The sequence below is a fragment of the Lagenorhynchus albirostris genome, chromosome X (genome assembly GCF_949774975.1).
Source record: "Lagenorhynchus albirostris chromosome X, mLagAlb1.1, whole genome shotgun sequence".
NCBI classification, from domain to species: Eukaryota; Metazoa; Chordata; class Mammalia; order Artiodactyla; family Delphinidae; genus Lagenorhynchus; species Lagenorhynchus albirostris.
In genome coordinates this window covers 91,201,662-91,216,952 of record NC_083116.1, presented here as the reverse complement: position 1 = coordinate 91,216,952, position 15,291 = coordinate 91,201,662, and the positions used below count along the sequence as shown (strand labels likewise).

General features: G+C 45.4%; 1 protein-coding gene across 3 annotated transcripts in view; it reads right to left on the bottom strand.

Moving 5' to 3' along the window:
* Positions 1-15,291, bottom strand: part of SLC9A7 (solute carrier family 9 member A7) — a 147,725-nt gene that overhangs the window by 18,180 nt on the left and 114,254 nt on the right. For all 3 annotated transcript variants that reach the window (XM_060137519.1, XM_060137520.1, XM_060137518.1), the window contains 2 exons: positions 10,046-10,109; positions 982-1,064 (listed from right to left, as the gene is read on the bottom strand). In XM_060137519.1, the coding sequence (XP_059993502.1) occupies positions 982-1,064; positions 10,046-10,109 (147 nt within the window). The remainder of the gene's footprint in view (positions 1-981; positions 1,065-10,045; positions 10,110-15,291) is intronic.

Genomic DNA, 15,291 nt, shown 5'->3' with positions numbered 1-15,291 from the left:
GAAACAATCTACATGTTCATCAACAGGATGATAAATAAATTATGATATAGTCATACAATGAAATACTATACAGCAATGAAAATAGATGAACATGGATGAATCGCACAAATAATGTCAAGCCAAACAAACCAGATACTAAAATATAAACACTCTATAATCACATTTATACAAAGTTCAGAAACAGGTAATATTATTAAGTGTTGCTAGAAGTCAGGAGAGTGGTTATGTTTGGGGAGGAGAAAGGGGCAGTAATTGGGTTACGGCATGAGGGGAACTGGTAATTTTGTGTTTCATGACCCGTTTGGTATTGAGTGTACTTATTTTGCAATAACTCGCAGAGCAATTATGATTTATGTACTTTCCTATACGTATTCTTTACGTCAATAAAAAAATTTTAAACACTTTCAAAGTCTCCAAAGACCATATATAAGCTACCTACCCATTTGACCGCTATGTCAACCTAAGAAACCATGAAAGTGTAACTTTTTGGTTTTTAATTTTTCACCTGGGACCAAGTGAATCTACTAGAACAGAGTCTGCCTTGCATGTGGTCCAGTTAAGGCCAGGATCAGACTTGGCCAGACTCGGTTCAGCCAATAGGAATCATCCTCTCCACATGGATTAACTGGCCAACCTCCACTTCCCTTCCTGACCACAGCATGGTTCAAGTGGAATTTTAACTAATTCACCTACACAGGCATATTTCCCTTGGACACAAAGCTCTGAAGTGCCACGTGAGTCTACCAGGCTGTGGACTGGCTACCCTAATGATGTGCAAACATTCTTCTTGGCCAGAGAGATGCTAGTTATGACTGCCTGTGGTTGAATGATCATTGCATGTGTCCCAAGAGAGGACTGACTACACCTGTAGCAGCAAGCACACATCTTTCCTTGCTCATCAGAAGTCATTCACTGACAACTCAACAAGAGGATTTCATCATTGATGTTGCACAAATACAGGGAATCCTCTTAAAAGGATACTTGTGGTCAAAGCCGTACCACAGCCTGAATAGCCATGCACTCTCCTGCTTTGTCCGGTTTCCTCTGGCAGTATCTGGACCATCCTAGGAACAAACAAGAAGAAAGATACTTAGTTGCAGAAAAGGGATTGAAATAGGGGGAAAAGCTTCCCTTTTAACCATAACCTTTAGAGATTTTGAGTTCAGAGTCAAACACCCTGTATCACCAAAATTTCAAAGATTTATCGGGAGGTAATATTTTAAAAGAAATCAAATAAGTCCAAAAGGCAGACAAATCAATCCCCAAAGAAACAGGCTTGGTTATGTCTGAGAGTAGACCAACTCAATGTAGTACAAAATTTCTTTTGGCATTTTTACTGTAATTTTCCTCAGAGTGCCTTTTAGCAGGTTAATTACCCTAAAGTAGTCTAGATCCTAACAGGCCAAAATTGATTTATAGAGAAGATTAAAGAAAGCATCTGTAAAACCAACTTTCCAGGTCCCCCACAGCTGGCCTGGGGAAATCACGCTTGGTTGAGTTTCCTGACAAACCAGCCAAGGGCTCTTTGTGGTCCTTACCCAGGCACCTGCATTGTGTTCCAGGCAGTTAGTAACTTGCCCTCCCAGCTTTAGGAAGGGGGGGTGGTGGGCAGGGGAAAGGGAGCCAGAATCAGCATCTCTGTTATTTTCTCTGCCCTCAAGTAGTACGTTCCTTTACTACTCTTCGCATGCCTTTCCAACTCAAACATCCCCATCATTTCATTTTCAAAGTAACTGGCACAATCAAACATTCATTTGTGGTTTAGGAAATCTGTTCTGTGTGAGTAGGATAAGCAGCACAATTAATATTAAAAAGTGGACTGATGGCAGCAGTCTGAGGGCAGTGCTGGGGTTCTATGTTGCTGGATGACAAGCTCTGAAAGTACAGGCTGCTTGTGAAGTGCAGCCATTTTTATCATCCTCCTCTTGAATGTTCTAGGGAGAGGCAGCTCTACAAGTAAGGGGCAATCAAGAATAGCCAAATAGGGCTTCCCTGGTGGCGCAGTGGTTGAGAGTCCGCCTGCCAATGCAGGGGACACGGGTTCGTGCCCCGGTCCGGGAAGATCCCACATGCGTGGAGCGGCTAGGCCCGTGAGCCATGGCCGTTGAGCATGCGCGTCCCGAGCCTGTGCTCCGCAGCGGGAGAGGCCACAACAGTGAGAGGCCCATGTACCGCAAAAAAAAAAAAAAAAAAGAATAACCAAATAAAAGTTGAGTCAACGATTACAAGTATGTAGTTCCAAATCTCAGTGGGTGTAAATGCTACCTGTAGTAGAGATGCCAAGAATGAGTCAGAAATCTCCGAGAAGGTAAGATACAGACAAGCTTAGGGAGGGAAGTTAGCAAGCACTATTTAAATTCCTAATATTTCCAACGGCAAAGATGACTTTTAAAAACAGGGTCCCCCACGGTCTTTGAGGAATGTTTAGTGACATATATGCAAATGGCTTAGTTAAATGGGCCCTCCTGTGGATGAGGAAATAAAAAGGAGAGACCCCAGAGACCAACTTTATTTCACATTTTAATAAATCACATAGGGAAAAGGGGGCACAGAAATGTCTCTATTTGCAGATAACAATCATTCCTTCAGGTAATTAATTGCTAGCCCAATGACAACTCTAGGGAGATTTCAAAATGCCACACGACTGAGTGGAAAAGCGGTAGATGACTTTTTTGAGAGATGACCATTTTACGAAAAAAATTAAACGCTTCTTTATAAAGTGATAGGCTCTAAGCTCTTGGTTCTAAGTGTCTGTAGAATCTTACTAAAGAAAAAACTAGCAAGATGATAAACATCTTCTGGAAGGATGCTATAAACCATTGGGCATAAGACAAGTTCCCCAAAGTCACTTGTCTGCTCTTCCACTAAAATAACAATAAAAATGGCAAACCCCTATTCTGTCATCCTAACCTCTGCATTATCAAATCACAGTGCATTCTCATCACCTGCAACACTTAAGTTCTTGCCATCCCACCTTAAGGAAGCTACAGGAGACTGACCTATATAAGCCCCAAGAGGGACAATGAAAATGAGTAAAGCAAGGGAAAGGCTGTTTTCTGAAGGCAAATTAAGAAAAGGTCTTCTCAGGCTACAAAGAGATATGCCTACAGTCCACAAATAAGATAAAGCGACCTTAGAAATGTAAGACACTAAGAGCCAACCCTGAAGGGTTACAAATTCAGGGCAAATAAAAAGTGCAACTCTGTAACGGGGGTGTTAAACAACTTCTTATTCTAAGAGATGGGGCCAGAAGCATGATTATGTACAGGAAGAACTTGGATAAATCCACATATAGAGGCTTTGGGGAAATCGGGGAGGGTCTGTGGAACAGGACTGATTTTTTTAAGCTGACCCAGAAGACAACCAACAACTGCTTCCTAGCATGATTTGGGCGGCTACCACTCACAAGCCAGCCAGCCATTCCTGCAGGCTCCAAGCAGGGGTCAGTGTGGGTGCAGGTGATCCTACAGTAGGTGGGCCGCCTGCCTGGGCTGCCCAGAGAAAAAGCGGGGACTTGGCTCTCCCACCATGCCCTCCTCAAAACCTCCATCCCCACCAGGACGGTTCACACCCCCATGTCTTTAGTTCAGGCTGCTTCTAGAATCCAGAACACCCTTGCATATTCTCACCTTCTTCCACCCACAACACCTACCTGGCTGATCCCTATTCATCTTTCAAGGCTGTGCACAAGGATGACATCTCTGAGAAATGTTTCAAAGGCAATGGAGTGCTCCAAGAGGCGTAGGTGTAACCATCACAGGCTTTCTCAACAGACTACCTGGGCCCAAGTCCTAGCTCTACTCCTGACTGTGCCTTTGCCCTGCTGTGTGACTCTGGGCAAGTTTAAATTGAGACATAATCGACATATAACATTGCGTATGTTTAAGGTGTACACCAGTGTTGGTTTGATATGTTTATATATTGCAGTTTGATTACCACGGTAGGTGAGCTAATGCCTCTATCCTGTCACATAATTACCATTTCTATTTTGTGGTGAGCACAATTAAGATCTAGTCTCTTAGCAACTTTATAGTTTATAATATAGTATTGTTGACTACATTCACTATGCTGTACATTAGCTCTCCAGAACTTGTTTATCTACTAGTTGCAAGTTTGTGCCCTTAAACATCTCCCCAAATCTCCCCCTCCCCCATCCCCCAGCCCCTGGTAACGACCATTCTGCTCTCTGTCCTTATGAGTTACACAAGGGATTTTAAAACATTTTACTGAAATTGTTAATAGAGAAGCCCCTTCAGGAAAATAAATACCACTAGCTCTGCTTATCACCAATTTTTGAGCATGAAACAATGAACGGCTATTTCTCCTGCATTCATTAAGCACCTACTGTGTGCCAGGTACCATGCTGGGTGCTGGAAACACAAAGAGGAATGAGACCCAGCACCTGCCACTTGAGGAGCACATTTCCAGAGGGGGAGACAGACAGATACATATGGGGTGAAGAAAAAGAAAGCAGATTGAAGACCTGGGGAGTGGCAAAAAGGTCCTATTTTGAAATAATTTTTCTAGAACTAATGAATAATGATTTCTGGGTAGAGTTATATTTCATTCCATTCTTATTGTTAAGAGATGTATTTTTTATGTTAAGGTCATTACAATAATGAGAACAGCTTATTTTTTTTTTCAGAGATGGAGCAGAATACTGCCCCTGCCCCCCAAAGATTTCTACATCCTAATCCCTGGAGCCTGAGTCTGTTAACGTTACACGGCTAAAGGAGCTTTGTGGGTGGACTTAAGGTTTTCCAGGTAGGCCCAGTATAATCACATGGGCCCTGAAAAGTGGACAAGGCGGGCAAGAGAGTCAGAGAGATGCAGTGGGAGAAGAGGCAGGAGAGATTCAGAGCATGAAGTTTTCATAGTTGGAAGTGGAGGGGGTCAAGAGCCAGGAAACGCGGGTGCTTCTAGGACCTGAGCCTGACTCCCGGCCAATGGCCAGCAAGGAAACAGGACCTCAGTCCTACAAGCACATGGAAGGGAATTCTACCAACAACCTGAAGGAGACTGGAAGTGGCTTCTCCCCCAGAGCCCAACCCCACTGACACCTTGATTTTGGCCTTAAGAGACCTAAAAGAGAGAAACCAGTAGAACCCACCAGACTTCTGACCTACAGAACTATAAGACTGTGTTGTTTTAAGCCACTGAGTTTGTGGTAATTTGTTACAGCAACGATATGAAACTAATGCAGAGCAAAAGAGTACGTAATTGATGCAACCCGATTTGGGTCTTTCTCATGTCCCTGGGATGATGGGGCCAAGATTTCTCAGAAGCGGGTAACACAGGGTTTAAAAACAGGGAATTAAGAGCTCCACACTGCCTCCACCAGGGCTTCTCAAATTGTAAAGTGCACACAACCCTCCTGGGCACCCTGTTAAAGTGAACATTCTGATTCTGTGGGTTCAGGTGGGGCCTGAGAGTCTGCATTTCTAACTAGCTCTCTGGTGATGCCCAGGCTGCTGTCCACGGGGACACTCGGAACAGCAGGGGGGAGGTTCGCGGTCCCTCTTGGAGAAGCAGACAAGGCCCTCCGCCATCTCATCTCTGCCACTCTCCACCCTTATCCTTCATCACATTGTCACCAAACCCTTAAGGACAGAGATTCATCTGTCGTGTTTGCAAATGTATTCCCAGAGCCTGCAAGAATGTTTGAAATATAACAGATGCTCCATAAATATTTGTCAAATGAATGAATAAATGTTAATTTTGAACTTCTAAGACAAAAAAAAAAAAAAGAATAGCAGAAAGGGAAATCAGGGGCCAAGGGAGGCCATCAGAAAACCAAAAAAGTGTGGTGGGGAAGGCAGTCAGAGAGTAGTCATCTGAGGAAAGGCACTTCAGCAACTGTTTGAAGTTAAAGATTTAAGGGACTGGATGTTAGATTTTAGCCTGGAAGGAAACTGGGGGAGGACCCAGGAACAAACAAATCCAACTTGCTCAGAAAGGTATATGTGAATGCAACTATAAACAGCTGAGTTTCTGCAGTTTTCAGGTACGTACACACACACACACACACACACACCACGAGCACAGTGGTTCCCTTCCCCCACATTCCACTAATATCCTGCTTGTGACCTTGTCCTGCTGAGATGACAGAGGCGGGATACATTCAGATTCGTGTTCCTGCCTACTCCAAAGCGGCCTCATCAATGAGCGCGCTTCTGTAAACTTGGGGAAGGAAGTGCATGATGTGTCTGCGTGTCCGGCCAACATAAATCTCAGCTGCATCTGGCATGAAAAATGCCCCCTTGAATGGGTTGGGAGGCCACCCCCAGGCCCAGGCAGCTTGCCTCCAGCTGGGCTTGTTTTTGTTTTGGTTGCAAAGTCACCAAGACCTCCACAGAAACAAAGCAGCTGAGTCTTTTGTTTTGTTTTGTTGTAATGAGTCAAACTTGCCAGGGACATGAAGCTTAAGTCTATCCACAATATTCTTATGCTTCCCTCACATAGAGCCAAAAGTTCTGGCCAACAGCTCCCTTCTTTCGCCCACATGAGCTAATATTCTGTGGCTCTGTAGCCATGACTCTGTTTATAACCTTGGGCTTCTAGGACCGGTGAGGAAAATCGTGCTCCTTGTAAATTGTGCTTTCCCATCAAATATCACTTTTTTGTTTGTTTGTTTGCTTTTAGCAAGATGGGGAACAAACATCTGGACTTCCCCCACCTCTGATTTCAGTTTCATGGCAACATTGAGCATGTGATCTGGATCCATTTCAGCGGAAGCTGCGAGGAACCCAGGGTTTCACCCAAAACTGAGAAGCCCATTTAGTTCTCTGTTTTACTGGTTTCTCATGACCACTGAGTGCTCCCAGCCCTGTTGTTAATGGCTTACTGGATCAAGAAGTCAGGCCAGAAGGACTTGGAAAAATGAGGCCCTTTCTGCATGAGGGCATGAGTCATTTCTCAGAAGGTGTCCCGAAGAACTGAACTTGAAGTTCGCCTTTTTTTTTTCCAGTCTGACAGCAATCTTTTTTTTTTAACATCTTTATTGGAGTATAATTGCTTTACAGTGGTGTGTTAGTTTCTCCTTTATAACAAAGTGAATCAGTTATACATATACATATGTTCCCATATCTCTTCCCTCTGACAGCAATCTTGAAAGACTTTCAAAATGCCAACAGAACTGCCTTTGAGGGCCCTCTGCACGACTGCGTATGAGGTTTGGAAGGAGGGCGGTTAAAGCAAAGGTGTGACACAGCTCCTGACCAGGGCCGGCCAAAGGGGCGCCACTGGGAGTGCAGCGGAAGTGGCTACCACCTGCCTGGTCAAAATTGGCCCAAAGGGCGGTTTCCAATGTTTGCCCTGCCTGAGGCTGGGGGCGCTACCTGAACTATCACTGCATGGACTAAATGTACCGCCAGAACCCATAGCATTTAGGACCCACTGCTTTTCAAACATTTCCACAGCAAGTTTGTTACTAAGTCTAGTTACAAGCCCACTGTCTCTGAGACATAGTAAGTTCAGCTACATGAAACCAACCAAACCATTTCATGTATTTCCTTTCACAGATGCTTGAGTCCAGAGGCAGGAGCAATGGAAAACAGCAAAATGGCCGGGGGGAGGGGGTCGGTGTTGACCAACTTGGAACTGTCAAGATGAAATTGCCCCAAACCCTTGATATCCACCTGGCAGTGACCTGTTTTTCTTACAAAATTAACTTGACAGGCCACAGGTCTATGGAGGATGTGTATCCTACCAGAGCCATTATTTTCCCTTCGGTGAAATGAGGATGTCCATCATGAATTTCACCCAGGTTTCCTCAGATCCCAGTTTGGGGGAACCCAAACTGTCAGACTCTAAATTGGCTGCTAGGTGCACAGTTCCTGAACCCCTGTTTTCTAAAGTCCTTAATCAAAGCTTAAGTCAAATAGCAACTTTTCAAAAAGAGCTTCTCATTGAAGCCACATGTCCCCACTGGCACAATGGCCGATTCTAATATAGCCGCAAAGGTCTTCTGGAGCACCGTTAAAGTGGGCACCAAATCTCCAAGTGAGCTCACTGAAAGCTCTTCCCAAAATGCCTAGAGGTCTTTCAGAGGTCATGGCTTTGTGTCCCTTAAGGGGCATCAACCCAAGAATGGCTCATCAGGCTGTAGCCACCCTCAGAGAAGGCTGTGGTGGCAGCCCTGGGCCCCACACGGCCCCACAGTTTGCAAGATGTGTTAAATCAGATTCGGTAGCTGGAGTCATTTAGAAGATCCTAGGGAATCTAAGACGTGCAAACTGGATTTGGGATTAAGTGCAATGATGAGTGTGATGCAAAGCGGACTGAAAGAAAAAGAAACACTCAACATGGCTTTGTGGACAACACATGCACGTGGTGAGTGAAGCTTCCCATGCCCTGTGCTGCTCTCGCTCCCCCATCTTCCCATCAAATACCGATCAGGCCCCCCCATGGACCAGGCACTGTGCTCAGCACTGGGTATTCTATGCTGAACAAAACAGTTCTTCACTCCCAAGGCCAAATAATAACATTTTGGAAACACATCTCTGCTCCTGTTGTGCCTTTCCCTTCCCCCACCTTGCCTGCCCAGGAAATGCTGGTCTGGGGAAGGAGCAAAACCTGGAGGCAGGGCTTCCCTGGTGGCGCAGTGGTTGGGAGTCCGCCTGCCGATGCAGGGGACACGGGTTCGTGCCCCGGTCCAGGAGGATCCCACGTGCCGTGGAGCAGCTGGGCCCGTGAGCCGTGGCCGCTGGGCCTGCACGTCCGGAGCCTGTGCTCCGCAACGGGAGAGGCCACAACAGTGAGAGGTCCGCGTACAGCAAAAAGAAAAAAAAAAAAACCTGGAGGCAGAATGAGCCCACCAGCCCCACAACAGGGCTGATACAGCAGCTTTAGAACATGGCTGCCACTTCGCTTATGCTCCTCCCATCCAGAGGTGATGGTCTCTATCTCCTCCCACTGAATCTGGGCTGGCCCTAGCAACTTGTTGTAACCAAGAGCAAGTCACGGAAGTGATGCTGTGTGACTCCCAAGGTTAGGCCAGAAAGGGCCACATAGTCTCCACCCTGCTTGCTGGGACACGGGCTTTTGGAAGCCTGAGCCATCACATAAGAAGTCCCATACCCTGAGGCCATGGAGAAGCCATCACAGGCATTCTAGTCGCAGGTCCTAGTCTGAGTCCTCCCAGCCCAGGCGCCAGACATATGAGTGAATGAGCCTTTGGATGATTCCAGCTCCCAGCTGTTGAGTTTCCCCCAGGTTTCTTCATGGAGCAAAGGCAAGCTGTCCCGACTATGCCCTTTCCAAACCTAGAGAATGCATGTGGATACGAAATTGTTGTTCACTTTCCTTCCTATGTTTGGGGCAGTGCATTATGCTGCAAGAGTGACCGGAGCAGATGGCAAAACCAAGGACCAGCACGCGCCTCTTCCCCCACCATCCCCACCCCCGCCCCACCCCGGTCTCCATCAGAATTCTCTGTGGCAGCAGGAACTCTTCCCTGCTGTCACACGAGATGCGGCCATAGCACTCTTGCCCTCACCTGCTTCTACAGCTTCCACTCCAGGCTGTCACTGCCACCACGATCCTGCCCAAACCTTAACCGTTAGCCTTGCTGTGACCTTCATCGCCTATGGGGCTGAGGGCTGCTGCTCTGCTACTGCCGCGCCATCACCCAGCGTCCCTCCTCTCTTGCTCAGATTCCCTGGGCTGCAGAGTTGATCACATCCCTCTCCTTCCCAGAACCAGTTACCGTGAGCCAATCACCGATGTATCCATATATCCATTCTTGGAAGGTAGGGATTCAGCTTAAACACACTTTTTGGCCCCTTAATATGTTAAGAACAGGGACTTTGGACTCAAATCCTGCCTCCATCATTTTCAAATTCTCTGACCTTAGATGACTCACTTCAACTCTCAAACTTCAGCTTCTAATCTGTAAACTGGGGATAACAGTTCCTACTTCATAAGGTTGTTGTCAAGACCACAATGAGGGAATCCACGTAAACTGCTTGGCGTGTAGTAAACGTTCAATAAATTTTAGCTATTTTTAATAACACCTCCCTGGGAAGAAGCATCTCTTGTGACTTACCCCTTGTAAGACTTGGAAGCTGTCATTGTTGGGTGGTGGGTCTTGATCTGGATCAACACCAACTCTATAAGTCATCAGAGAGAAAGACAAGGAGAAAAACAGAGAGTATTAGCTTGGACCATAGCGGCCAGGCTGGCTCAAAGTAGCCAAGAGGCTGACCATCTTCCCAAGGTGGAAGGAGTGGTTAGCTAAAAGAAGGGAAAGGCTGTCATGCAAAAGTCGTGCGAAAGAGGTCATACACCACATCAGATCCCAGGGGTAGGCCGGGCAATCAACCTGTGTGCTGACACCTTAAGCAAGACCTCTGGAGAACGGCAGCAGCGGGCAAACTGTCTGCCTGCCCTCCTGCACCAGATGGCCCCAGGTAGCAAAAGGTGGGTTCCTGCCGTCCCAGGCCTCTTCCTCTCTGCTGCTTCCTTACTCCCCTCTGACCTGCTTTTATTTCCTAACCTTTTGTTATGGAATTTTTCATATATCCAGGTAAGTTTTGAAAGAATTTATAGTGAATACCTGTATACCCCTCACCCAGATTCTACCATTAACATTTTGCTGTATTTTCTTTATTACATACCTAGCCCTCTCTCTATCATCCACCTTATTTTTTGGATGAATTCAAATAAAGTCGCAGACATCCATACACTCCCCCTAAATATTTCAGCATGCATATCATTAACTTTCTATCCTGGTGGCCCCGCATCCCCCTGCAGCACAGATGACCTGAGAACTCACACGTTTGAGATCAGCAACTGAAGACAGAAAGAAAAAGCAAGGTGGCACAATCCACTTATAACAAAATCCATGAAAGCACTAGGGTAAGCTGACTTGGCTTAGCAACATACCAACCATTGCCCTATGTATCTGTTAATTCTTTATCCTTGAACCTTCCTCATTGTAAGGCAGAGAACCGTGGCACTGATGACACGGATAACATGGGGCAGCGGAGGAGGAGACAAAGATGCCAGGAAAATTCTCTACTTTCCTTGTTCCCTCCAATATTGCAAAGAGTGGCTGGGATCATAAAAGCCAAATAGAAAACACAGCTTTCAGCAGGTCTGATTTGAGCTTGAAGAGAGGTGCTGAATGGCCTTGACCATGTGTGTTATTTGCTGTCTGGCACCAGGGCGCTGACTCCGATGAGCACACAGTGGATGTGCAAAGCCCCACGTGTGCCTCATTTTTCCTCCTCTCCCTCCCGCTTCTCCACCTGTGATGCCCAGGATATATCTTGAGAAAAGAGACTAATGGAAAGGAAGAATAGAAGACAACACAGACATACTGGCAGCCTCCACTCTGTTTTACTCCAGGCTTGCCGAGCACTAAGCTAAGGTGCGTGCCCCCTGGATGGGGGTGAGGAGATACAGAAGGAAAGGGAACAGTCACACCATATTTTGCTGAAGGCAAAGTTTAAAACCCACGAGATGAATTCATGCATTCAGCAAATATTTACTGAGTGCCTACCAAGCCAGGCCCTGTTCTGAGCACTCTGTTAAAACCTATAGTGTACCTGGCACCAGATTTCCTCCCCACAGGTCTGAGGTTTGATGGAATCTTTGTAGTGAATTAGATTGACTTCACTGTGTCTAGAGGTCAATTTCTGGCAGGAGTTTCTGAGGCCTGGAGGCTTGACCTCATAGCTGGACATTATCCAGGGACTTTTTTTTTTTTTTTTTTTTTTTGCGGTACGCGGACCTCTCACTGTTGTGGCCTACTCCCGTTGCGGAGCACAGTCTCCGGACGCGCAGGCTCAGCGGCCATGGCTCATGGGTCCAGCCGCTCCACGGCACGTGGGACCTTCCCGGACCGGGGCACAAACCCGTGTCCTCTGCAACAGCAGGCGGACTCTCAACCACTGCACCACCAGGGAAGCCCCTATCCAGGAACTTTTGAGCAACAAACCTCACAGAGATTTTTTTGGAAATGAAATATTCTGGGGTCCCAGGACTACCCACAGAGGTCACACGAGAGCCTCAGTGCTTCCAAAGTGTCTAACATACTGCAGTGGTAGAGGAGAGGTCACACTGAATTCCTAGCTGTTCATCTTTAACTCTCACCTGATTTGAGAGTCTCTAATGTACGTTCCATAGAGAAATGTCCTCTATATGGTGTCAGATCTGTAAGACCAACAGCTATAGGAATCCAACATTAGGTCTTGTTCTGTGGATTCTACAGCCGCATGGAGCCACTTCATGGCAGACTAATTTGCATAGATGAGCTCCCCAGTAAAGCCTCAGAGAGAGGAGCAGAGCACTGGTTACCAGTCTGTCTCCCAGACAGCCTACCGGAAAGCCTGGTGACACAGCAGCCTTCTGCCTAACCACAGAGAGGCTATTGTGGGGCAGGAGCAACGAGATGATGTGATCTGAAGGGCATGGCGGGCAGGATGGCGAAGAGCACAGCAGCTCATACCTGCCACGGACAGTCTCTCCTTTCTCTACTGTGAATTTTGAAACAGGTGTATTGCCTTTGTAAGTGGCTTCCATGCAGTAAAGATAAAACATATGGATTTTATCAGCCTAGGTGAAATAGGAACCCTATGGGTAAGAGAAAAGGCTTAAGTGTGCCTTGTCCTACAATGAAGAAAATAAAGCCAAACATAATAAAAGCTTCCAAATGAAGTCTAGCCCCCTCTATTCTTTCAACTAACCTCTGCTAGGAGAAAAAAAAATTGTTTAACAAGAATTAAAATAAATCCTGTTTAACAAGAACTGCTTATAAAGACTAGGTTTTGACTATTTTCATTCAAGTCCTGGAAACATAAGAGGAATTCATCTATTATCCTCGGCCCACATGGCCAGGCCAGAATTCAAACAATGGAGTACGAAACACTGGAATAACCTGATAAACTCACAAAATCAGGGCCACCCTAACCTCATCCCAAACTGGTTCGACATTTTGCTTGGGGGAACTTGAGGATGATTCTAGATGCACATCATCCAACAGAACTTTCCGCAGTGATGGCAGTATTCTAGATCTGCACTGTCCAATGTGGTAGCCACCAGCCACATGTGGCCACTGTGCACTTGAAATGTAGTTAATATGACTGAGGAACTGCATTTTAAGTTTTATTTCATTTTAGTTAATTTAAATTTAAACAGCCACATGTGTCTAGTGGCTACCAAATTGCACAGTGCAGATTCTAGAAAGTACTAATTCCAGCCATGTCTCTCTAGCATCACTTTTTTCTCTGCCAAAAAAAATGACAACTATCTGCTTCCTTCTGCCTTCTCAGTGATAATACCCAAGATTCCTGCTGGGATCCTGTGGAGACGCAACTCTGTAGTCCCACACATATTAAGTAAAAATTTGCTTGAACTGATTACTTAGACAATGGAGAGATTTCTCACTTCCTCGGTATAGAAAATAAGATTGAAAACCCGCTGAAAGCTCTTCTATACAGATACTTGTCATAAACATGAAAGGAATGACAGGATTAGAAAATCACCACTTGCCCCTCACAGTGTAATAATTGTTCTGAGACAATTTTACCAGTGGGTAAAAGGTTGTTGGGAATCTGACTATTCATATGATGTTAAAGGATCACTCTACAGGTAACTTCTTAGTTACAAAGGGAAAACAGTGCTTTTATGGAGAGACCTGGCGTCTAAAGTGATCAAATTTAACATCACTAATAAAAGGACAGCCTGACAACATGCACCACCTGATATGATGCAACAAGAAAGTATAACATCACTTTTACATTATTTTTGCGCCCCCCAAAATGATTATCTATCTCTACTCAAGAGGAAAACAAATTTAAAAAATCCACTTTGTAGGGCATTATGCAAGACAATTATCCTGAAAATCCTGACTCCTTAAAAAAAAAACAACCCTCAATGTCATAAGAGACAAAAAGAAGGAGGGGAGGATTGTTCTAGATTAAAAGAGACTAAAGGGGCTTCCCTGGTGGCACAGAGGTTAAGAGTCCGCCTGCCAATGCAGGGGACACGGGTTCAAGCCCTGGTCCTGGAAGATCCCACATGCCGCGGAGCAACTAAGCCCACATGCCACAACCACTGAGCCTGCGCTCTAGAACCTGTGAGCCACAGCTGCTGAGCCTGAGCGCCTAGAGCCCGTGCTCCGCAACAAGAGATGCCACCGCAATGAGCAACGAAGACCCAAGGCAACCAAAAATAAATTAATTAAAAAAAAGAAAAAAGAGACTACAGAGGTGACAACCAGGTCAGTCAGAGCACACAGTGACAAGGAGCGGGGGGAGGGGCACGGAGCCACCACGGGCCTGAATTTAAAAAAAGATGACAGCCAAAGGAAACTTTGATTGGATCCTGGATGCTGTGTGTGTGTATAAAATTCATGTTGCTTTCTCAGGTGTGATAAATATACTGTGATTATGTAGAAGACTAGATTCCTAGGGGATACATGCTGAAGTATTTAGGGGTAGAAAGTCATGATGTTTATAACGTACTCTGAGGCACTCAGAAATGGTTGAGAGAGAGAGAGAAAGAGAAAATGACGCAAAAATGTATGACAAAATGTTAACAATTGGCACATCCAGGTTAGAACTTGGATATTCATTGCTCCATTCTTTCAGCTTCTTTTACAGATTTAAAATTTTTCACAACTTAAAAACAATATTTAATTATATCTTTGGTGAAAATGTTTCACAAATACGTGAGTACAATTTCCTGTCTCTATAATTTAATCTAATTTACTAATAATGATGATTCGGGATCCTCATATTACTCCAGGGTCTGAAAAATCACAAATTGTGAAGATTCATGGACATAGGGTGCTATAATAGGTAAATAGGTAGATACAGTCTAATAATTACACGGGTTTTTTAATCCCAGATAAATCTTAGAATATTCTGTTGAGGTTTTCCTCCTAAAAGTGAAGGGCAAGGAGAAAAATGCTAGTTAACTGAAACATATGGTTAACTAAATTCCAACCAAGACAGCCATCCTCAGAGCTGGTTGTGCACATCCCCTGGAAACCCACAGTTCTGAGCACAGGCCTACCCAGAGTAACTTGGGAGGGCCCCTTGGAGGGTCTCGGAGGTCCCTGCTACTGACATAAGTGCTGAATAGGAGAAAGTAAACCTGCTTCCCAGCTTGCTACTGGGTTTTAAATGCCAAAAGAAAACAGACCAGGGGACTTGCGACACAGACCGTGTTCTGCGATTTCTTTCCCCATTCAAGGCTGTTTACTTCAGGACAATTGAATGATTACTTTTCTGGCAGAGTTGAGGGTCTCTTGGACCAATTCGCAAGGATGATAATGGACCCCTA